The sequence below is a fragment of the Diabrotica virgifera genome, chromosome 6, assembly GCF_917563875.1.
Source record: "Diabrotica virgifera virgifera chromosome 6, PGI_DIABVI_V3a".
In the NCBI taxonomy this organism is placed as follows: domain Eukaryota; kingdom Metazoa; phylum Arthropoda; class Insecta; order Coleoptera; family Chrysomelidae; genus Diabrotica; species Diabrotica virgifera.
Window position 1 is genome coordinate 34,280,679 of NC_065448.1, and position 26,422 is coordinate 34,307,100.

Sequence of the window (26,422 nt, forward strand, 5' to 3'; positions counted from 1 at the left end):
CGTTACGAATCAAGAGTATATTATCTACATAAAAATTATTTCAAAATAAAAAAAATACACTAAAATAGCAATTTTGCCAGTGGCGTAGAATTTGGGAAGGGTCAACCAGTCACGATCCCCTGTCGTACGCCTCTGGTAGTAGCTAGAAACGTTTACTTATCTTAATTTAGTAGGGTGTACAGTACCTACACTTTCTGCCAAGTATGATAAGGATACGCCAAATAGTTTTAAAGTACTGGGTACAAATAATTTTTAAATTTTAATCATATTAATCATATCATAAATTAATCAAAATAACTGTGCCGTTTCATATTTAACTTCAAATATCTCGAAAACTAATGACTTTATCGTTACCAATGAAGAGTATATTATTTACGTACAAAGTATTGGGGAATCTAAAAATAGCACTAAAATAGTAATTCTTCCAGTGGCGTAGAATTTGAGAAGGGTCAACCATCCACCATCCCCTGTCGTACGCCTCTGGTAGTAGCTAGAAACGTTTCTTTATCATAATTTAGTAGGGTGTTTAGAAGTCGCACTTTCTGTTGAGTATGAAATAGATACGTCAAATAGTTTTAAAATGCTGAGCAAAAATAGTTTTTAAATTTTTAGATAAAACACCCTGTAACTCAGTAAGGAACCACATTTTATTTAAGTGTTTTAGGTTAAATCTTCGTATTTTGTGCTAAGGTTTCTCCAGTTACTATATGGACAATTATTAATGAAACACACTGTATAGTATAAAGTGTGGAAACCACTTATGGAACAGAATTGTTTGTGCCCTTATTTTACAAAATGTTAAAACACTGTGGGACCCGTCAACTTTTAAATTCATATGTGCCCTTTTTCAACACAAATTTAAATGTCCAGGATGATCCATGCTCATGCAAGACTAAGCATAGTCCATTATCTTTATTTTTAATGAAACACCCTGCATATATTTATGTTTATAAAAGCTCCATGACAACCTGAACTCAACAAACTACATACATATAACTTTTGAAATTATTTATAATTGTCTTGAAAACGTTAAAATACATGCTCAAAATACTCTTCACCTTGATGTCACCAATAACACAATCTTTTATAATCTTTAAAGGTGAAAGTTTGAGGAGAGATATTCCACATTTATGCAGTTCTTTCTGTGAAGTCTGATATGCTAGTTGGCTCTGTTGCATATACTTCGCTATTGGGATCAATAAAAAAAATAAAAAAAGTCAAAGGGCGTTAGGTCTGGCGATCTAGCTGGCCCCTTCCGCTAGTACAACTTAGTTTAACCTTTTTTACTCTCCATATAAATCATCTCCATATATGCATCATTTGCGCCATATATATTCGTTGTTCCTCTTTCTTTTTAAGTGTAGTCTTTTGTGGGAGTTTTATAAAAAATTTCACTTCAATTTCATTTGGATCTTTCTGTTAAACAACACACCACTTAACTCCTTCCATTCAGTAATTCCATCTTTAGATAAATTTTATCATAGCAAGTTTTAAACCTTTTTCTTCAAGAGCTTGTCTCCACCTCCACCGTTGCAATTTCTGTTCTAAATCCCTTTCAGTATTTCCTATTAACACTACATCAGTAGCATACAATAAGCACCAAATAAAGTTACCCTGTAGTTTCCCTATTCCTGACAACTACATAAATAATACAATGATACAACGTATATCAAGGTAATCCAAAACTAGGAAAAGTTAAATTATTTTCACTTCTGTGTAGGAGAAAACTTTATAATAGATACCAGAAAAGTGTACCGTGCACAACTTGATCAACAACAACAGTACTGACACATCAATGATCCCGTCTCAAGCTGTCATTCCATTATGATGTCCATGTGATTTGGTGTTTTCCGGGTTTTAATATTAAGTACTTAGTATCGTATGTATTTATCTATAATAACGAACTCAATTCACTTATTATATTTTTGACATATTTTTGATTACCATTATTGTCACGATAGATATCTCAGACAGGCAATTTCGAGCATGAGTACGAAAAAAAAAACGAAGAAATCAGAATAGCATCAACAGAGCTAAAAACGTGATTATTTGGCTACCATTTGAATCTATTCATAAAGTCATATTTATACAAATCCATTTTAAACATCCTGAAGAATATTCTAAAAATTATTTAAAAAGATTAAATGAGATGATTCACTGCCAAAACCAACACCTAAATCAGTAAGTTAGTACGAATCAATGCAAACACTGTCTGTGTTGTATCAATGTCTAGATATTTTTTAATGTAAAAATATATGAGCATCAGACTTTATAATGGTCGATTTTTAACGAGGTGTGCATTTTATCGATTCTTATCAGTTTCAGCTAGTTAGAAATATAAATACTTCAACATTTATTATAAAAAATTTAATTGTTTACAATATTCCTAACACTCCGTGACTGTTTTAACTAGTACTGAATAACATTTTATCAATTTATTTTCTTTCGAACAAATACCGGGTCTCACATAAAGCTGGTGCCAGCGATTGGACTTGATTTTTAGGTTGGTAAAACTAGCTCTATGATGCTCTACTAGTAGTTTTCTGGTGTATGAAAGACATATAACGGTCACTCAACGTTTTAGTGACCACCAGAAATCATAGACTCCAAGGGAAAGAGTTTTTAAAAGGAATGAAGCTTTTTAATATCTAAATATCGAGCATATTAAGAATTTCTTGGATGAAGAGAAGAACAAATACTGATTACACAGAATTGTTCTCCTCATTCCTTGAATCCTCGTCAGAGCATGGTGACAACTATACGCTGTTAGCTTGCTCTCTCTATTGGCTGGATCGCGATTCCATGCCAGGTGGCTTTATATCTATAGGGATTATCCCACCAGAATATTCATTTGGTCTGCCATTCTTCTTAGAGATCTTGCTCTTATTCTTCGGCTTCTAGTCTAGTCTTTTTCTTTTTGTATATGGAGCTCTTCCAGAATTGACAGGTTGGTTCTGTGTGCTATCCAGGACATGCGTATAATTGTTTTGTAGACCCATATTTCGATGTATTACTTCTATCGATTTTTCGAGAGTCCATGCTTCAGTTGTGTATGTATCAATGGGAAAAATAAGGGCATTGACCAACCTGAGCTTCGTATTCCTTGTTGGTTATCCAGGAAGTCCAAGTATACAAATCTCTCTACTACTTCGAAATTCGCCAATTGGTGTATGAACGAGAATTGTACTGACTATTAAAAGCCAAAATTGCAGCACCTAAAATATATTCTTAGTGGTTAAAAATAACAATTTCTGCAAAGAACCACAATTGAAAATGAATCCATAGGAAAAATGTGTCGACTTAAAAAATGTGTGGGAGTGGATCATCAGTAACCATCTATTTACATCATCAATATCTTGAAATAACGTAAAATCTTGATCCATCTTTGGAACCAAAGCGGATCTTTAATCATTATTTAAAAATAATTTATATGGAAACTTAAAATATGCGGCACAGTGAAGTTTTTTGTTAAAGTGTCCTGGTCTATATCGGCTTTTCTGGAGTACTAAGTCTCATTTTGACAAGGTTCCAAATTTCTGACCCGGCTTTCACTCACTTACCACATACCGCTGTCCGTCGTGGCAGTGTCGGTTATTTTAGTGCATTGTCAAAAGCTCTTTTCGCCAACACTGTTACTCGAGGAATTCGATGACAAATGAAGCTTTGGTTAGATATACCCAAACACAACAAAAATCCTTAATGACCAGCGAATATCGATGTACAAATTTTTTGTAGTTTTGTGAGATCAAAGTGCTCACAAATTATTTGAACTCTTTCAATAACTGCTAAAAATTGATTAAATTATGACAGAAAATTAAATTTTTGCCAGAATGTTTCAACTGCATTACAGAAATTATGTTTCTGTAATTTTTAAATATCTTCTGGAAAAATGCTTGCATTTAAAAAAATCTACTACAACATGTTGTAAAATACACTCTTTATTATTATTATCGTGTAAGCCAATGTATCTAAAGAAACAATGTATGTTTGGGAGCATGCTCTATTGACGTGGTCTACAACGAAATGAATACTGAGGATACTTTCAGCCATGATCACTATCCGCATATCTAATGTTATTCATGGTTTCTCTTCCAACTGGAACTCCACTTGGTTGCCCTTCCAATGCTTCGCTAAATATTTTTCTAGGACACGTTAAATAAAGTTTGCGACATCCTTCTTCAAGGATTGCGTTCAAGGATTCCACCGCGTTACAATTTAACTGATATCCAAGGTAAACAACTTGATCATGTGCAGATCCAGACCTGCTTCGCTATAGCTCTTAACGACAGAGTCAAGTAATGTCTGTAGATCTTTTTGAGAAGAAGCTAGGAGTACTGTTTCGTCCGCATATCGCAAATGTATTTCTGAAAATTCCTTCGGAGTAAACGTTGAAAAGCAGGGGCGACAAGAGGCATCCCTGCTGTATTTCCCTTTTAATATTAAGAGCCTATGATTCCAAACCGTTACTTAAACTGATGTTTGATTCCAATACGAATTTACTATTTTTATTGGGAATAAACCACAATTTTATTAATTTTGAATCGTTTATTTTGATGATTTTATTTCCACTTCGGAAATTGATAGAACGATTTCGGTTGTGGAAATTGAACCGTCTAAATACACTGATTTTAAAATAAAATTGTGGGTTATTCCCAATAAAAATAGTGAATTTGACCAAGCGACAAGCGTCCCGCGGCAAGAATACGAATAGTCAGCAATGTCGGTATATTAAACAGTCAATTCCCTTGTCACACAGTGGTATGGCTGTATCATCGTAGCTGGATCGTAAGGCTGCATGAGAGATGTGTCCAAGCCTTTAAACGTTTTAAAACTTGGGATGTTACATAGAACATGACAAGATTGTAAAAGATTTACAACCGCCAGAGGTAATCGATTTCTAAAGCGTCGTTTAAACACAACGATAAGTCACAGCAACTAGTTGTGATGACAAGTTGAAACACTGTTTAGACGCTGCGATTCAATGCGATACCACCTTCAACCCAACTCCAACTTTGATAAGTTGTGCGATGCACCGTTTACACACAATGATAAGTTGCAACAACTCGATTGACCTTGATAAGTTGTTTGATTTATCGCTGTGTTTAAACGACCCTTAAGCGTCGTTTAAACACAACGATAAGTCACAGCAACTAGTTGTGATGACAAGTTGAAACGCTGTTTAGACGCTGCGATTCAATGCGATACCACCTTCAACCCAACTCCAACTTTGATAAGTTGTGCGATGCACCGTTTACACACAATGATAAGTTGCAACAACTCGATTGACCTTGATAAGTTGTTTGATTTATCGCTGTGTTTAAACGACCCTTTAGATAACTCGCCTTAAGGAGGAAATGAACCTCTGGCTGTGAATTAAACAGAACTGTTGCAGAAGTTCGAAATGTAGAGAACAGTTAGGAGAGGTAATGAAGCAGGTAGCAGGATCCATCTCATACTATGCGCTATGTTTGACATAGAAAGGTAATATCAAAATTACAGAAAGGGGATAAAAATAAACTAAACCAACAAATGTAGAAAAATGCAAAATGTAAATGACAAATTTAAAAAAGTAAATAATTGTAAAATATCGTAACTAAAATATAAAAAGTTTCAAAGAAGAAGCTCAATACGAAGAAATTGAATAAAGTTGCGTACTATAAATGCGTTTTATGTTACGTGATCCACATCCACAGCCTACGTCCACTGTTTTTATTACTACAACCATTAACGTAACGTTATTTATCTTACAAATTACCATCATGAGGTAAAAAGGCATTTCCTGATAACAGTAATCACCCGAAAGGTGATTCCGTAAATGTAGGGCATTTATTAAGCACATTGAAATTTGTTTTCGTTATTTAAAATATGTAAGAACCTTTTCCAATCACCCAGACGATAAACATCCTGTATTCATGAGATAAGAAACCCATTTTATCACACTAATGCCGTCTTAATAACTCATTAATATTTTTTTCTGAGCTACAAACAGCCTCGTCATAGTATAAGCGAGATAACGGAAATAATCTTAAAAGAATCTCCAAGTGAAGAGAAATCTTTACAAATTGATCTTCGAAGACCATCGGTGTTATCGCGTCCCAGTGGACCCTGAAGATGGTCGCGGTGATTGACGTTTCCATAGGGGAGAGAGCATTATATTGACTTTGTATCTTTCGTATTATCTACAGTGTGATTTATTATGTTTTAAAATGTTTCAACATTGTCTTTGTGAAAGATGAAGAGGCCGAATTTTGATCGAGAATTGTGGATTGGTTTGTCACGGTAAATACTTAATACAAAACAAGAAAGTGCTTGAATTGAACAAGAATTGTAAAAACAATGTATATTATGACTTTGGTTTCAATTATACGTCAGTAATTTTATCAGAAGGTAAACCTGGAGGCAGTAAAAACAAGCGCTTGTTCTTAAGCTGCGATAAAAGCAGAATATTAAAAATACTTATAATAAAAATACATCATCATCAGTATCAGTGCCATCACAGCTCGTTATGAGCCAATGCCTTCTTCAGAACAATATCCACTCTGCCTGTTTCTGGCAACTGTTCTCCATTCTCTGACTTCAACGGATTTTAAATCGTTCTCTAGGGTGTCTTAATACTAAATTTCAGTCGTCTTTTAAGTCTCTGTCTTCTTCTGACTCGTGGTCCAATTGGTTCTCTTCGGTCAAACACTTTTCTGACTTTTGCACTTTCCTCTTGCTCTTTTATTGGTAATCTGACCTAACGCAACAAGTATCTTATCTAATACAGTACCTACTACAAAACTACCTATCTTACTACCTTACATTCTATAGCTCTTCTAAAATATCTGCCTTGCCTGGACAATTTTTATTTCAGTTGGTTTTCACATTATGATCTTCTTATATGAATCTGCATGTCTGAATGAAATACATACAGTAGAAATACTAGAATAAAATATGTGAAGAAGTTAATATGATTGTAAGCAGTATTAAATAATCTTCCCAATAAAATAAAAAAAAAACGTTAGGCGGTTTAACAAATGATTAAGTTTCATAAAGATTGATCGAAGAAAGAATTAAGTCTTAAGATAATGCAACAAATTATGCTAAAATATTAGCCCAGTAAATGAACGGGAAATTCGGCGTTACCGTGTAATTTTCAGGGGCAACTCCGAATTGCATGAAAATTTGGATTTAGGTTCTACTTACCCTCCACTTCAAACTTGAAATTGTGCCGTTGGTTGCTTGTACTTGGGGGGTGACAGTCACCCCTTCTCGGGGGTGAAAAAACATACGTTTAAGATAAGACCGGAAATGGATAAATTGACTGATTTTAAGCAACTTTTGTTCTATAGAGCTTTTTACGTAAGTCAATACTTTTCGAGTTATTCTCCATTGAAAATGTTGATTTTTCGACAAAAAAACTACGTTTTCAGACGGTTTTTCGCAAATAACTCAAAAAGTAAATATTTTATCGAAAAAATATCCTTAGCAAAAGTGTAGCTTATAAAAAACCAAAAAAAAAATGGTATATCAGTAAAGTCTATCAATTAAATAAAAATAAAGTTGTAGCTCATGAAAAATACGTTCTTATTCGTCTAATTCCAAATCGAATATTTCAAGGTGAAATCACCGAAAAATTAAGCACTTTTCGGGAAAAACCCATTTAATCTTTTTTAAAGTGTTTATAAAAAACTTTGTTTTAATTGTTAACAAAAGTTTTAGCATTAATAATAAGCGAGTTACGCTCAAAATAAAGTTGGCCCTCTTTTTTCTTTGTAAAAAATCATGAAAATCTCGCCGTGTTTAGCTCCCCAAATGAAATTAATCGCTAGCTCTTTACAAACAATTTACTTACCTATCTATTTTTTATATGATCTGTCAGTCTCACCGGTTTAAAGTGTTTATTTTTGAAAGGGTTAAAATTGAGAAGGCTTGAATGGGTCACTAATCACGAATGTATGCAAATTTTGAACAGCCATATCTTAACCAATTTTTGTCTTACGGAGAAACAAAATGAAACTAGCATATTTATAATAGAAAAAGCTACATTTTTTTACTCTTTAAGATTTTTCTTATCACTAATACTTTTTGTTATTTTGAAAAAAAGAAATTCTTCAAAAATTTTTAGAAATTTTTTTTTTACTATAAAACTAAATATTTTCAAAAACAAGCAGTTCAAACCAATCAAACATACAGATCATATAAACAATACACATACAGTTAAAATAGATGGTACAGCCAAACGATTAATTTCATTTAGGGTGCTAAATAGGGGGAGGTTTTCACGATTTTTTTTACCAAAAAAAGGGCCAACTTTTTTTTCAGTGTAACTCCTTTATTTTTGACGCTGTAAAATTTTGTAAAAAACGAATAATAAGCTTTTTTTCGATACTTTAAAAATGTTAATAAGCTTTTCCCGAAAAACGCTTATTTCTTCGGTGATTTCGCGTTGAATTATTCGATTTGGAATTAGTCGAATTAGAAAGTATTTTTCATGAGCTACAAGTTTGCTTCTACTCAATTTGTAGACTTTACTGGTACACTATTCTTTTTGTTTATTTATAGGCTACACTTTTGCTAAAAATATTTTTTTCGATAAAATATTTACTTTTGAGTTATTTGGGAAAAACGGTCTGAAAACGTAGTTTTTTTGTCGAAAAATCAACATTTTAAATCGCGAATAACTCGAAAAGTATTGACTTACGTAAAAAACTTTATAGAACAAAAGATGCTCAAAATAAGTCAATTTGTCCATTTCCGGCCTTATTTTAAACACGCGTTTTTCACCCCACGAGAAGGGGTAAATGTCACCCCCCAAGTAAAAGCAACCAACGGCACAAATTCAACTTTGAAGTGGAGGGTAAGTAGAACCTAAATTCAAATTTTCATGCAATTCGGAGTTGCCCCTGGAAATTACACTCCAAAACGGTCATTTATTGGGCTATATCAGAAAAGGCAAATTAGAAGGTTGCATTTGTAAAATTCTTATTGTGTTTATGCATTTATGTATATTGTCACCTATTCTCGTATATTTTAGCTAGGTATTTCTTTTCCATATTACTTTCAACCATTGAACTTTTGCCTCTTTGATTTTGTCTATTTGTTAAATTTAATACAATTTACTAAACATTTTGGTGACTCCACTGTTCTTCTGAACACCTGAGTTGCAGTAAGTGACACATCAAAAATAAAGCGTATAATGTTTTTTGCGTAAACTGAGAATACTCACATGCGGATATACGAACTGGTTTGATGAGCCCGTTAGCCCATCTCCGTGTTAAAAAATACGCATCAAGTGAAACCAAATCCGTTATTTAATAAGTGCAATCAAATGCGCGTGATCATAATCGCCATCAAGCGGATCTTCAAAGAAGCCGCGACGAAGAGATGACCGACTCTCGGGCGAATGCGCAAGGGTGAAACACGATCCCCTTTTCTGGCAATGCGTCAGTCTAAATTGACACCAATTACCAGTAAAACTCCCTACTTTGGCCTCCCCTGCTTTTTGCAAACAACCAACGTCTCGAAAATGAGTTAATACACTCAGGATGCTCCCCTCGCAGAAGAATCTCTCCGCCCACGTTCCAGATGCTGCGACTGTCGATCAACTGGCCCCGGATCGTTTTCCAGTGACTGATGTTTTCACTTTTCGCATTGTCTCAAGAGAGAAACTTCTACTCTACTTTAGACACCGAGTAAACAAAAAGAAACCATTCCCGGGAGAAAATATTAACAATTATTGAAAAAATTTTCACATAAAAAACTCCTGAACAAAGTTAAGGCACCAATTTTGATTGTAACGTTATAAAGGTCACTTTTTTGTAGTTTATATTTACAATATCAATTATTTTATTCCAAGTTCGGTTGATTTTATTCATTTCTTGACTTTCTTTTTGTTTTACTAATTTTCTTATAAAAATAGTTGGCACCCAAAGGTGGCATTATAAGCTAAATCTCCTGATTGATGCTTCACTTATCAGCTAAATATTATATCCTTATCGCACCCGTATTCAAAGGCAACAACTTAGTCAGAGTCATATTAGATTGTGCATATAGATTTTCACTTCGGAAAAAATCAAACAAGATAGAACTTTTTGTAATTTCATTAAGAAATGTTTAATAAACAACATATCAAGTTCTACTCGAGAAGTGGGTGCTTCATTTTTTATTAAACAAATGAACTACGAAATTAGGTGTTTTTTAAATAACTCCGAAAATATAAATTTTAGAAAAAACTGACTTGACCATTGAAAAAATCAGAAAATTTTACAAAAAAAACCTTATATAAAGATTTTTCTAAAATTAAATCTGTAACTTCTATAATTTTTTATTTATAACTCTAAAGTCACCCTTCTCACAAACCTTGGCGCACTGTAAACTAGCATACGGAGAAGTGCACGGTTGGACATGAAAGAAGAATAATTAAGCTATCTTATAGTTATAATAAAAAGAAATAAAATATATGGGCATAAATACCGGGTGGGCGGAAAGTGAGACTTCCATGAATTTTGTTTAAAAATGATTTAAAAATGTGTAACTAATACAATTTCCCTTATAAAACTATCAATTTTGCACAACTTGCCTTTCAAATATCTTACTAAACGATGTTTCATTCAAAAAAAATCTCAAAAATTTAATTCAAATGATACGACGTCTCAAAAAATGTAATTTTTGAAATATTCGTAGTTTTACAGAATTACCACCAATTTAAGACGGTATTACTCAAGTTTGAACATATTTATTACAATTTATAAGTGTTTTTTTACAGCTTAGGATGCAATCTTTAAAATGCACTTAATTATTTTACTTTAGAAATGAAATAAAATATTTCTTTTTGAGAACATGTAAATCAAAAACCGAAAATTACCAGCTAAAAAAATGTTTATACAAATTGGTCAAAACTTTTTTCTGTAAAACTTACCTAAATTACATTTAATAATAAGCTTCAGCAATAATAAAAGTTTAACAAAAAAAATTTTTATCTCTTATACAGTATGTCTGCGTAGCTTGGAACCTATTGATAACTTTTTTATTATCAGTTTTACGAAAAAAAGTTATTCTTGATAAAATACTCTGCATCGTATATAATCTGAGATGCAACCATTAAATATCAAATTTTATTAATGTTATACGAGCTATGTCAAAAAATATGAATTTCACTCAAGAGTAAAGTACCTTTATATTTCACAATATCGAAAATTGTTATTAAGAAAAGTTGTTTGGAATTAAAAAATATGTTTTAGTGTTCAATTATATCCTTCTAATTAAAATATTGTGAATAATAAAGGCACTTAACTCCTAAGAAAAATTCATTTTTTATATACCTCGTATAAAATTGAAAAAGTTTTATATCTGATGGTTGTATCTTAGATTTTAGACCAGGTAGAACATTTTATGAAGAACAACTTTTTTTCGTAAAATTGATAATAAAATAGTTATCATAATTGTAATAAAATGATGATGGGTATCCGCAATTTGAGAAAAAATTGATTTTTTTTTTCGATTAGAATGATATGATTGTATATTAAAACATAGTTTTTATTTTTAAACAACTTTTCATAATAGCATTATTTGATATTCTGAAATATAAAGGTATGTACTTTACTCTTTAAAGAAATTCATATTTTTGACATAACTTGTATAAAATTAATAAAATTTGATATAGGATGGTTGAGTTTTAGATTTTTGACTATCCAGAGCATTTTATGAAAAATACCTTTTTTTCGTACAATTGATTATAAAAAAGTTTTCCATGTGGTTCCTAGCTACGCAGACATACTGTATAAGAGCTTCTGTATAAGAATTTTCAAATTGCAATGCCATATTCGAATCCAGCATAATTAAAAACAAAATAGAAACATATTTGATCAAAGTAAAATGATGAATTCAACGATATTTTTAAAATTATTTATACAAAATAATTGTTATTGTTTAAACAATTAATAAACAATTAGCGGCCAAATATTTACATTATTTTCTTATTTTGGTAGTTATATTCCTATAAAAATTGAGAAAAATTATTTATTTACTATTAATAACATAACCTATAAACTAAATATAACCTATAAATTAAATTAAAATTAGAATATATTTACAAATTACTCAAATTACCAGTATATGTTAAAAAGAAGCCAAAAATTTTTGACGTCTAACCGAGTATTCTTTCCCATGCTCTCGTCTCTGTCTTTATCTCTTTCTTTGATACAATTTGCATCGTCTCGGAATCACTTAGCCGTAGACGTAGTCGGCGTCGTACGACGTCCCGACGCGGATCCTTTATTGGCGCATTATCATTTTATTGACTTCAAATAGGTTGTAAAACGCAGCAGAGAGAGCGAGAGCGGGAAACCATTCCCTCTAAACAGCCTAATTCAGGAGACGCTGATGGCTTGTAATCGCCCTTGGAGTCTTCCCTTTTCTCAAACAGGTGGATTTTCACAATTTATTACACGGGACTATTGCATCGATACACACAAAAACAGCTGCTACCCTTTACTTACGGACTCAACTTTAAGTGCGGGTTTTTATTATTGAATACCAATATATTTAACACCGTTAATGCTAACATAAAGTAAGAATAGTTGTTATCAGTCAAACTTTATACAACATACTGATATACCGTTTTTATTGTAAATAAGTTATGTTCTAAGATGTTTTACAGTTGTAACAGTAAGTTGTAACAGTTTTACAGTTGGACTGCAAACCAATTTGACAGTTGACTTATTTGGCCTCGATCTTGTAGGCAAATTGGCCAGATTTTGAGTGAAATTATGAGAGGTGATGTAGGTATAGTCGAAGTCAAACAATAAGGCTCGCACGCAATTTTCCTCTTGTTGTCATGTTTTAAATTTGAAAAAATATGTAGGGAATAATCAGATTTTTTTTAAAATACTAGTCGTTGATGTTCTTCACCTTGCATCTCTGTCGTATAAATGTACTTCTAGCTCTGTCCCATAGTGTCTTATCATCGAATTTTCTAAGTGTTTTCATCTCTGCTTCTTCTAGCATTCTTTTTGTTCTATCTGTGTCAGGTCTTGTACCTATTTCATTATTGGTCTGAAGACTGTTTTGTAAATTCTGCCTTTCATTTGAAATTTTGAAAACTCTCTGGATCTTGTGCCAAAAGGAAGACAAGAGAGGGGCCTTCTCTAAAGGAGTTACAACATCATCATCGATGGCGTTACAACTCTTCGTGAGTCTTTGCCGCGTTTAGGTACTATATTGCCGTCCGTGTTTGTCGGTCCTGTGCCACTATTTCCCATTGACTCACTCCCATTTTCTCCAGATCTTCTCTGACTGCATCTTTCCATCTTTTTCTAGGCCGTCCTATAGGCGAATTTACAAAACCTATACTATTTCAGTCATGGGGGCGACTGAATTCGAGTAGGTTTTGTATGCAGAATATTAGTTACATATCCTATGCTATTTCGGTCCAGAAATTAACTGTATCGGTGTAGGATTTGTAAGCGAAATTTTTTATTATTATTGAGCAAATGTCTATAAATACTGTTTCAGTCATGTAAGTAAAACTAATCAAATATTTACTAAGTGGATTTATTATTATATCATAAAACTTAGATATGTTTTGAGAATTAAAATGAATAATATTTGGATAATATTAAAAATTAAAAACAAATGAATAATTACTAATATACGAATATATACAGTATGTCCCTGTAAGTTGGAACCATATGGAAAACTTTTTTATTATTGATTTTACGAAAAAAAAGAAACATATTCTTCATAAAAAGTTCTGCATGGTCTAAAACCGAAGATGCAATCATCTGATATTACTTTTGCATTATTACATCTTGTATTACTACTAGTAAGTTTTATTAATAGTATAAGTATGAGAAATGTCAAAAAATATGAATTTCTGTTAAGAGGAAACAGCATAGCGATCAACCGGTAGCGAAAACGCGTTCCAAGATTGCGGCTGTAATTTTGAATATTTTTTCGAGATATTTGGCACACGTATTCGTAATATAATAAAGAATGGCGGTACAGAGCCCAATTTGAAAAATATATTAATATGTGGAAATGACTGTGTAATTAAATACAATATTAAAAAAACAAGCCTGTACCGCCATTAAGAATAACAAGAAAATACACTTTCTTCAAATAAACTTTTTTATCCGATGCCTAGATTTTGTGTCATTTTGGAACTACTGATGAAATAAAAAAATTTAGTAGTTCCAAAATGGTCTTCCCCAAAACATATTGTTTATAAATTAAATAAAAAATCACATGTTTAAAAGAGTTACAAGCCATTTACAAATAATTTTTAATAAATTAAAACAACTTAAATAAGACTATTCTTTGTTTGTTTATTTAGATGAATTTTTGCTTAATGTAGAATAAAACTGATTTGGCGGGACGGGACAATAACCCATAAAATAATTATTATATTTAATATTATATGGTATGTTGATGGAAGATACATTTTTGTTGATGGTTGTGCTTTCGTCAATGCCAAAATCGGTTAATTATCAAAAACTTAGGAATTCGAAAATACATATTTGTAAAATTATTGAAAAAAAAAACAGTCGCAAAACGACAGAATAGACTGTCACAGAATAGATTGCACGCAGAAATAAAGAATGTTTATAACTAACTGTGTTTAATATTATGAATATATCATTTTATGATATCGATTTATTTTAATTGTTAAATTCCGGAAGATTCATACGTCAATCAAACATATTAGAAGTCTTTAGAAATCCTTTAGTTTCGCGGTTTCAATATAAACCACCTACCCCATAGACCCCATCAAAGGTACATTTCACCCCTAGCTTTGTCAATTTCACAACTTCCCGCGACCTTAAAATCTCAATCGCTCTCGATTTTTTTACAATGGTCATTCGTCCGCGTTATTCCAAGCACACCGACGAACAAAGCGAGCAGGGTAAACGAACAAATAGCCAACAAATTAAGACCAGATGGTTCTGACGTTTAAACAAAAAAAAAAGAACAGAAAGGAAAAAAACAGAGAGAAAAACCGACCGAATTCTAGTTGCAGAAGACAGCCACACGCACACGCACGTTTGATGTTTCTGAAAGGGCTTAAAGGCCAAAGGGTAGTATGCTGCATACTGTTTTATGATTAACAAAAGGAGAGCGGGGGAGTCACAAAAGGGCGGGGGAATGAAAGGAACAAATACCCGATTTCGAATGTTTGGTTTAGTTTCAAAAAGGATTAGGTTACCTTTTATCCGAGGGATTCGACTCTAATTCCTATTTTACTGAGTGTCTAAAATAATTCGTGTGCCTTCTACAATTCCACCAGTTAAAATTTAAAATATTTGCAATATTTTTCTGTTTGAGATAATTTTTTATGACAGGGATGCATTCTCTCCCAACTACTGTTCAATCTATATTCAGAAAGTATCTTCCAGGAAGCTCTTGAGGAATGCGAAAGCGGCATCAAAGTAAATGGTACCTGGGTCAATAATATACGATATGCGGATGACTCGGTCTTAATAGCAGACAATATAGAAGACCTCCAAAACCTTCTTAATAAAATTGGAGAGCATAGCGAGAACATGGGACTTAGCATTAGCATCAACATAAAAAAAAAGAAGTTCCTTATAATCAGCCGTCAATTATGTCAACATCAAAATGCAAGACTAGCATATAACAACCAAGATGTAGAGCGCGTAAGTTTAAGTACCTGGGAACCTGGCTATGTGAAAACTGGATGTCGGATATGGAAATTAAATGTCGGATAGAAAGAGCCAGAAGTGCATTCATGAAATTCAGAAACGTCTTTACGAACTCGACTTTTACCTAAACCTAAGACTAAGATTCACAAAATGCTATATATGGTCGGTGTTCGTATATGGCATGGAAGGATGGACTTTAAAAATAAACACAATGAATAATCTAGAGGCATTTGAGATGCCTCGATGCCTTTCGACGAATCCTGGACCGCAAGAATAACAAATGAAGAAATCCTGAGAAGAATTGGTACAGAACGACAACTGATGTGCACAATTAAACAGAGAAAAACGGCATACCTGGGGCACCTAATTAGAAATGAAAGATACCAGTTTCTGCAAACCTTAATTGAAGGAAAGATCGAAGGAAAAAGGGGAGTGGGCAGGAAGAAAATGTCATGGCTCCGTAATGTCAAACAATGGACAGGACTAAAAAACATAGGAGACCTAATACATACTGCAAGGGATAGAGAAAAATGGTCAAACGTGATCGCGAACATCCATTAGTGGATTGCATAAGAAGAAGATAATTTTTTGGCCTCAGTAAATCCAGTTATCTAAATCTCGCAAATATCACCACTAAACCAACAAATACTCGACACATGTGGCAAATAGGCTTTGTAGCAAAACATGGACGTCTGAAATCAGAAACGATCCCTGTCTCTCTCTCTAGTTCCATCACTGCTTGTGGAGTATTGGGCGCTGATTCGTTTCTTGGTCAAAAGTGTAAGATTGCTGATTGGCCGGGTCGGCTCATCTTCCCTCTTGTTTATTCTCTTCTTCTTTTGCTATCATAGCCTGTATGGGTTTTTATCTGTCTGGTTATGTCCTTTCATTCAGAACTATCGTGTGCCCTTCTCCTCCATTTTCTTATATTTATGGTTTTCAGATCGTCTTCCATCTAATCCAACCATATCGTTCTGGACATTCCTTTTTTTGTCTTTCTCTCGGCTTCCATTGCAATGTTCTCTTTGTTTTTGCATCTTCTTGTCTATGGACATGTACCAACCATGACAGTCTTTGACTTTTCACAAATCTTATCTTTCGTTCAGTTTATTAACCTCATCGTTTCTCCTGATTCTCCATGTGCTGTCTTCCTCTTGCACCGGGCCATATACTTTTCTTAGTATCTTCTTATTTATTCTCTGGATAAACTATGTATAGTCGGTTCGCTAAACTCAGACGCAACTGGCTAGTGATTTTAGTCTCTGTAATCTTTTTGTTTTTTCCAATTTTACCAAAATTGGCAAAATTACTAACTATTTACTAATTATTAACTATTTTAGTAATTATTTTTTTGCCAATTTTACCAAATTGGCAAAATTACTTACTAAAATCACTAGCCATTGTGTCTGAGTTTAGCGAACCGACTATACCTACTATTTCTTTCCATTCTCTTCTATTTTTTGCTCTGTTTTTGACTTCGCCCTATCTGATATAAGATAAAGTGTTAATAAAAATCTAACGAGACTTTTTCTGTCATATAATTAATGTTATCATCATCATCATCATCATCAACCTGTCTGCGTCCACTTCTGGACAGAGGTCTCCCTCAGCTCTTTCCAGCGGTCTCTGTTTTGTCTAACTTGCATCTGGTTGGTTGACGTCATCTGCTCCGCAGTTTTTCTTGTCTTGGCCTCCGCTCGACAATACGTTTTGTCCATCGGTGGTCTGATGATCTGGCGACGTGTCCTGTTCAATTCCATTTTAGTGTTTAAAATACATATAGTTTAATTTACCAAACGCTGCCAGCCTAATCCTATGCGCCCAGGCTAATGAATGTATGATCTGATCTGATATTTTGATCTTATGAAAAGCCGTTTCCCAATCGACAAAACAAAATATGTTTAATTTCGGATCTGAAAAGTAGTATTAATCTTTTAATTGGTAATTCACTTGAATTAAAATGAGTTTTCTTCCAAAATATGCAGCTCTGGTTAGCTTGCAGTACACTGTCTATGCTGTTTCATGCATAATTATAATGAGACCAAATAGAAAATAAAAAACTTCCCGAAAAAAATTGAGCCGGATCAAATCAAATACAAATTTGAAAGCATGGTTATTAATTAGTATTTTAGGATTTTTGTTTATGTTTTTCTTTGAACTTTGAACCTTGCATTTCTAAATCGGCTTTCGGTTTTCTTACAGGTACATGCATATAAAGAAGAGAAAAAATTATTTATGGAACAGGTAATAATGAAAGAATATTTTTAGTAGACGTTGTTTTGATTAGAATAAGATTCTCCTAACTGACGCATACAATTTTCTTAGATTTCTTGCTGTAGAATTGCCATTTTGTCAGTAGTTTCTACTTTGACAGTTTATGTCTAATATGGCTAAATAAGCCGTAATGTTTGTAATATTGAAATCTGAGTACAAAAAATAAATGTTAAATTAAACAAGTGTTTCTGTTCGTTCTTCATTTCGTATCAAATTCAAATGGCATCATAAACCAATCTCTCGATAATCTACAAGAATTGTACCAAAGTTAAATTGGGTGAAGGCTTTCTTATTGAGAGTATAGTCGCCACAAATATAGTAAATTTAGTAACATAATTAATAACTACTGCTTTATTTCTTTTAATGATTGTTCTGCAAAAGATCCCAAATAATTTGTGGAAATTAAAAACTTAGGTCTGAAGTCTATGAAGAAGAAAAAGCTATCCTAATACTCAATATTCCTTTCTGTAGAAGATGATAAAGAGATAAAATATAGAATTGAGATGGCTTGTGCAGTTTTTTGAAAATAAGCTCACTCATCTGTAACGATAACTTGAAACTTCAACTTTGGAAACGCATGATTAAATGCTACATGCCTTATACGGTATCGAAGCATGGCTATGGTGTCCAATCTACTATTAACCGCTTAGAAGTTTTTTGAAATGTTGTTAGACGATCACTAAAAATACTGTGGATGGCTAAGCAGACAAATAAAGCAGATTACAACAAAGCAGAACCTACTCGTACTCATCGAAACTCACTAACTCACTGATAGCGGCCAATCCAGTAAAATAACATATCTTGGGCATATACTTAATGCGGGGAAAACAGAATATTCTTTGACTAATTGTGATAGGTAAAATAAAGGGACGCAGGCAAATTGATAGAAATCAAGCCTCGTGATTGAAGAATATAAAAAAATAGCTCAAACTCAAACTGAGGAAAAAACCTAAGAAGATGCAGCAGTCCTAAGTGTGTAAGCATAAAACATGTGGAGGCATTTAAGATGAGTTTATAGCAAATAAATTGTAAACGTTATGAGAGGATTACTGCCGAAGAGAAGTTAACAATTCTTCTTCTTTTTCTTCTTCGTCAACCATTTTCCTTCCACTCCTGTATGTAGGTCTTTCCCAATTGCTTCCATCTTTCTCTATCTTGCGCTAATCTAATTCTCTGTTTTCCTGTCACTGCTCTGCTACCCACCTTTTTGTAAGGCCTTCCCATGCTTCTTCTCGTCCTCCTCGGTTTCAATTCTATGATTCTCGATGTCCACCTGTTATTATTCTATCTGGCTAGGTCCCCGACCAAGCGCCTTTTCATTTTTGTAATTTCTTCCACAATATCCCTGACATTCGTTCCACGTTTACGTATTATCTCTGTATTGTCTCTCAGTGATATTCCAAGCATGTTTCGTTCAGTCTCCAACACACAGGTACAAACTGGTAGTAAGCATGTGCTATACACTTTCTTCTTTAAGTTTATAGGGATGAAGCTGCTTTTCAAGATATATGCTGGTTTATCGAGTGTTCCATGCCAGTTGTGTTCTTCTTTTAATTTCAGCTATCTTGATTTGGTTTTCCCAGTTTGCTGACATGGCCCAGATATACATGTTCAACATTGTCCATGGTATGGTTTTGCATTGTTATATTTGTCTGGTCCTGACTCATGTTTGTTTTACTGTAATTAATTTTTAAGCCTAACTCTCCAGAAATTTCACTTCTTTGTTGTAACATTTCATTTAATTCTTCGATATTATCTGCTATTACAAACCATGTAATCTGTAAATCTCAAATGGTTTATGTATGATCCTTCGATGTTTCATTCTAATTTCTTAAACTAGCAAACGGATGAATACTTTAAGTGAAATAATGTCTGCTTGTGACACTCCCCGTTGTAGTTTTATGGGATTCGTTTTTGTGCTTTCGTTCAGCTTTATTTGCATGGTGGCATTTTCATATATGTTTTTAATTACATTAGTGTACTTTGAATCTTTACGTGTGTTTTCTAGAGAATCAAGCACAGCCCATAATTCGATGAAGTCAAATGCTTTTTGAAAATCCAGAAACACCATATGAATTAAAATGTTATACTCGGACTGGATACATGTTTCTATTAGTGCACTTACGATGTGCAAGTGGTCTATAGTCTATGGCATGGTGAATCTAACCTGCTCGATAGGTTGGTAGAAGTCGATCTTATATGTTAGACGGTTGGTGATGATTTTGGTTAGTAATTTATACAGATGTGATAGTAAGAATATTGGTCAGTAATTCTCTATGTTCGTTTTGTCTCTTTTCTTGAATAGTAGAATGGCTTTAGAATTCCATCATTTTTAATACTCACTTTAGAGTTAGTTTTTTTTAATTTCTATGTCTCAGTTTTTAATTCATTTTTAATTTATTAACTTTGTTTTAGCCCAAACGACTATTAAAAGTTAACCAGAAAAGAAGTATTTAAGAAATTAAGAAATACAGCAATAGTAAAAATATTTATCTGTTACTAACATAATCAACACTAAGCTCACTATGCGACATGCAAGATATATCTTAGTGTTCTAATCCTGTATGTTTTCAGTACTTTCATTCTTCTTCTTCTCTAGGTGCCGTCTCAGCTTCGAAGGTTGGCAATCATCATAGCGATTTTTACTTTTGAGACCGCGGCTCTAAATAATTCGTTGTCATTACACCCAAACCATTCCCTAAGGTTCTTCAGCCATGCGTTATGTCTCCCTCCTGTAGATCTTTTGCCCTGGATTCTTCTTTGCCTAATGACCTGGAGTATTAGTATGTATCTCCACTCATCACATATCCCATATATCTGTTTTCTTCTCTTAAATGTTAGAAGTACTTCTCTTATGCATACGTCTCATTGTCTCTACGTTGGTTATTCTATCTACCCATGAGATCTTCAGCACTCTTCGGTACTCCACATCTCGAATGCATCTAGTCTCCTCACGTCAGTTTTCTTCAGTGTCCACGCTTCCATGCCGTAGTATAATACGGATAACACATAGCACCTCAGCAGTCGTATTTTTAACTCGAGGAGTAGTATCATTATACAAGAACTATTGTTTTTTATTTCAACGATGTATCGTCTCATCAACATATACACTGCGCGTCATTAAAAAGAGCCACCTAAATTTTATGGCATTTTTTAATTCTTACGAATCCTATAAGAAATTGATTGTCATTAGATATTTCGCACCCTCAGTGCAAGACTGCAGTAAGTCAAAATAAGTAAGTTTCTAGATAAAGACGATTTTGTTTATTTTCGTGCTAATATCGGTGAAATAAGACACAAGTTTTAAGAAAAATTAACATTTGATTATGATTTTGCATGCTTTTCAGCCTATATTAGATTAATCAAAAATAGAAATTTAAATCAAATAATATTAATGCAAAAAAAATTAGGAATTTCAAAGTTACAACACTTTTGCACGGAAAAAATTGTTAATCACTACACATTTAGTATTAGAATTTCAAAGTTACAACAGTTTTGCACGGAGAAAATTGTAAAAAGTGTAGACACATTTACTTTTACAGTAAAACCTGTGTTACCGGCCACCTGTACTAACGGCCAGTTTAAAAATTCCCCAAACCAATTATGTGTATCTAGGCTACAAAAACTGGCAATACCGGCCACCTTTCTATGGCCGTTGCTGACAGGTTTTACCGTAGTTGTTGTCCTCTTCTCGTACATCATCTTGTGCCAAAATATTTTTATAAAAACTATGGTGGGCTTCTGGTATCATACCCGAATGGCATAAGTATACCAAATCTTTCTTTTTGGCCATTTGAATTTTTTGCTGTTCTTTGGCAAGTTTTCTGAGAATAGATATTTTTGGCCTCTCAGTATTGTCAATACACAAGTTTTAAGATAACTGTTTTTCCTTTCATGATAAAAGATACTTTTTGGTCGTAAATAATTAGTCTTAATTTATGTGGTTTTAATCCAATCTAACAAATAAATGGTCAAACGATATCGCACACATCTTATAGAAAATAAATATAATATCACACAAAGGACATAAAATTTACATGAATAGATTGGTCTCGAAAATCTTTGTTATTGTCTCGGCCGTTAATGGATTACGTAGACGCGCTGTATATTAAAATCAAACACCACAGATATAGATATTAAAATAACAAATATCTTACTTTTTTCATTGCTTGTTATTACTTGTTATCGAATCCGTTGCAATGTTCCGTGCAAAACTGTTGTAACTCTGTTACATTAGAGTTACAACAGTTTTGCACGGAACTTATGTTCAAAAACGCAAAATAGTTAAACTGTTGTTGTTGTAATATTTAGCCCATTAAGCATTTGAAAGTTACTAAAGTTTTACAGGGGATAGATATGCATTTTTACAATCAAATTCCATGATTATTTCATTTTCATAAAATTTTGAGTTACTGCAGTCTTGCACTGAGGGTGCGATTTGTGTAATGTTTACGAATGTGTTCTAAAGGAGTATTCAATCATTTCTTAAATAATAACACATTAAAAAAAAAGATCTCTCAAAATGACGATTTTAATGGAAAATTAAAAAATTAACATTGTACATTTTTTCTGTTTTCTTTATAAAAATTACACTAAAGTCGCGAGTTTTAATATTCTCTATTACCACCTCTATTTTAAATTACACTCCTTATTCGATTTGGCATTAAATTGCTCAAATTCTGGATGTTGTCTTAAAAAAAGCTTCCCATTCTTCCATGAGCGCCCATGAGCTGCTTACGATTTATTGGAGCAGGTATTCTGTTTCTTACTCTTGGTTGTTTGAGTTGGTTCCAAATATGCTCAATCGGGTTCAGATCTGGGCTTTGAGCAGGCTAATTGATTTTTGGCACACCGAAACCATCCTGGCTACGTGTGGCTGCATGAAAATAAAGTTTTCGCCCACAAACTCAGCAAAAGGCATTACATGCTCGTCTAGAATTTCGCTAATGTATCAGTGATCATTCAACGCTCCTTTATCAATAAGCACGAGATCAGTATGGCCTTCGAATGAAATGCCTACCCAAAAGAATTACCGAACCTCCTCCAAAAGCAACACGTGCTTGTCGAACACAAGCAGCATATCCTTCCCACGTCTTCTGTATGTTTTGATGCAACTGATCTTGCAAATCTCTCTGCCATAGTTGTACATTTAAAAATTGCACAACTTCACTCTTTGAACAACTGTACAATACTGAAAGAAGTTTGAAAAACAGAACAGCCATATTCCAAGAAAAATAAGGTAAAATTAGGACATACATTATCCGAATTCGTAAAACTGATATCAATTCTACAAACTTATTACCCTTAATTACTCCAAGTTAGGATAGCCATGCTGATCGCCAACATCCGGAACATATATGCACCTTAAGAAGAAGAAGATTACCCTTAATTGACCTGTTGGCACCATTTGGCGGTGCCTAAAAGTGTTTCTGCATTGTGGGAGTTTAGTTATGTATAAACTTAAAATTATGGAAAAATTCTAATAAAATTCTAGGTGGCCTCTTTTTAATGACGCTCAGTGTAGTTTTTTGTTATGTTAAGTGTATATCATAACTAAGAAATCATCTTCTAAACTAGTTATTTCCTGGTTAAGCCAAAAAAGCACCGGATCTCTTACGTATCAAGAGCCCTCCATTAAATTGTCCGAACACTTCATATTCGGAAGTGAGTTACATGGTTATTTAGTTGGTTAAGGATAATCCTTAAACAGCTCTGATTTCATTAGTCTACCCACATTGCTAGAATGGAGATGGCACAAAAAGGTCATGGGCAAAATTGACACCCGCACAATATAAAACTCCAGGCCCGGTCTGGGTATCGGTTCGTGTAAGAATGTTAAATTAATATGGTTTTTTTGGCGAAAAGGTCTGAACTCAACTAATTGGAAACGAGTGGACAAAAACGCATCTGAACTAGTTACCCACATTACTCTGCCATCATGTTTGCGTTTGTTAAACTAGTTGGGGTTGTTTTATAGCGTCAAAAATTTTTATGAAAATGTCACAGGCTAATTGATAATGCATTACGACACTATGCAACACGGGTCTATTAATTAGTTATTGTCCTTGAAAGCAAAGACGGCATGTAGCTCAATAGAGAAAATATCATCCATTATAATATATACAGGAAAGATAAAATATATAAATATATGATAAAAAATTATAATATTACAATAATTGTAAGGGGACTTGATGCGTTATAACAAAGAGCAAACAAATAGCTTCATATGCAGGTGACATCATGATTACTTACTTTCCGTATCCGCAACACCAACAACATTAAATTCTGTACTTCCAACATAGTTGGCCACATAGATGGCCCTGTCATTTGCTAAAATTAGGTCTTCTTCTGTGCAGGTCTCGCTTATCTTTGTGCACGATAGTAGATGGTGACTATTCTGAACCGCGTCACAGTCGCAGGTATCGTCTTCCTGGTATCCTCATTTTTTCACGTTACTAGCACAACGTGAAACAACGGTTCATAGTATATTTAGCGCTTTCCATGTGGCGAGCTACATGCTCCTGTGGCGAGCTATATAAAAATAACGAGGTATCAGCAGAAAATCAGTGGCCTTCTGATTACCCTAGAGAACCTACGGTCTTACTCGCTGATGTCAAAGATGCAATTAAATCACTAAAGAGAAATAAATGCCCAGGCATTGATTCAATACCATGTGAAATACTACAGTTACTAGGTGACAAAGGATTATATAATATATCATCCATTCTATCTGTGACGCTGTTTTTAATTCAGGAAAATGGCCATGTGATCGGTGTACCTCAATTTATACCCCACTACAAAAAAAAGGAACAACATACTACCAGATGTGAAAACTACCGCTCACTGGCTCTAATAACACATGCTAGTAAAATCTTGTTGCATATCATCAAAAACAGATTAAAAACCTATCTACATTACCAAATACCTCAGAAACAAGCGGGGTTTGTAAAGGGTAAAGGTCCAAGGGAACAAATCCTGAACCTGAGACAACTTATTGAAAAATCCACCTATGATTATATACTTCGTTGTCTACCAAAAGGCATTTGATTGTGTAAGCTGGATAAATCTGTGGTAAATTTTAATAGAAATGGGCGCACCAATGCACCTGGTAACACTTATTAAAAATCTGTACCAGTCTAATATGTGTAGCGAGACTAGATCAGAAGTTCTCAAACCAATTCAAGACCGAGAGAGGTGTTAGACAAGGATGCGTGTTGTCACCTGACTTATTTAACATTTATGGTGAACATGAGAGATTATTATCGACTATAATGTATTTTAAGTCTGATGTTTTTAACTTTTTTATTGATTGTAACTTTCTTTTTCCAATGCCAGTATGTTCAATTATTAAATGGCTGCAGTTATCGAATATTGTAATAACGATAAAAAAAAGAATGTTTGTTAAAAACCTATGTCGTATGGATGATCTAAACTCAGCAAAAACTCAAAACAACTTTTTTACAGTCACCACAGTTTAATTAATAAATAATTCAAAGATTTATCAAAGGCCGGTGCTGATAACATTGACACTACTCGTCGTATTTCCAAAGTGTAAATATACCGCCGGTTGTTGGTGATTACAGATAGGAAATTAAATAAATTTCAAGCGTACAGAGCTTGGATGGGGTTAGGAATACTTTACACGACGTGTATGTGTATATTATGTTATGTGTCAAAATTTAAACACAGTGGAGCTAAAAATATGATGGAATTTTTTTAAATTCAGTTTTTTACTTGTAATTACTATAATTGGTGATAAATACGAACTACCAACTAAAAATCAGCTGGCGAAGTAAAATTAAAATCGCAAACAGTGGAATTAAGTGTAGAATTGTTGTAAATATGAACTATGAAAGGATAAAAATATGAAAGAAACAATTTGACAGTTCATAAATTATCTTCTATATAAAGAAAACACGTATATGGTATTCATTGATCTTGAGAAAGCATATGATAGAGTTCTTCGAGAGATTCTGTGGTGTGCACTCAATAAGAAAGGAGTCCCTGGCGAATATGTAAAGATTGTGAGAGATAGGTATGAGGGAGTAACGACTAGTGTTAGGACAGGTGTGGGAATTTGATAAATTTCAGGTGAAAAGGTCTGCAACAAGGATCGGTGCTTAGTCCTTATTTATTCTCATTAGTTTTGGACCAGATAACAGCGAAACTACAGGGTAGTATTCCATGGTGCCTAATGTATGCTGATGATGTAGTGTTAATAGGAAATAGTGAAAAAGACTTAGAGAACAAAAACTGGAACAGTGGAGACAGGCTTTGGAGGAAAAAGGTTTAAAATCTAGTAGGACAAAAACAGAGTATTTGTAAAATGGTATCTTTGGATGGTGAAATGATTGTGAAAAGCAATAGTTTTAAGTACCTAGGATCGGTATTACAGAGTAATGGAGAAATGGAGAAATGCATGCAGTAGAAATGGGATGGATGAAGTGGAAAGAAGCGAGTGGTGTGTTGTGTGACAGAAAAATTCCAACGAAGCTGAAAGGAAAATT

General features: G+C 33.5%; 1 protein-coding gene across 4 annotated transcripts in view; it reads left to right on the top strand.

The window, feature by feature from the left end:
• Positions 1 to 26,422, top strand: part of LOC114325306 (homeobox protein homothorax) — a 675,897-nt gene that overhangs the window by 437,357 nt on the left and 212,118 nt on the right. For 3 of the 4 annotated variants that reach the window (XM_050653960.1, XM_050653961.1, XM_050653962.1), the window contains one exon: positions 17,844 to 17,885. The exons of the other annotated variant lie outside the window; for it this stretch is intronic. In XM_050653960.1, the coding sequence (XP_050509917.1) occupies positions 17,844 to 17,885 (42 nt within the window). The remainder of the gene's footprint in view (positions 1 to 17,843; positions 17,886 to 26,422) is intronic. 4 annotated transcript variants of the gene reach the window in all.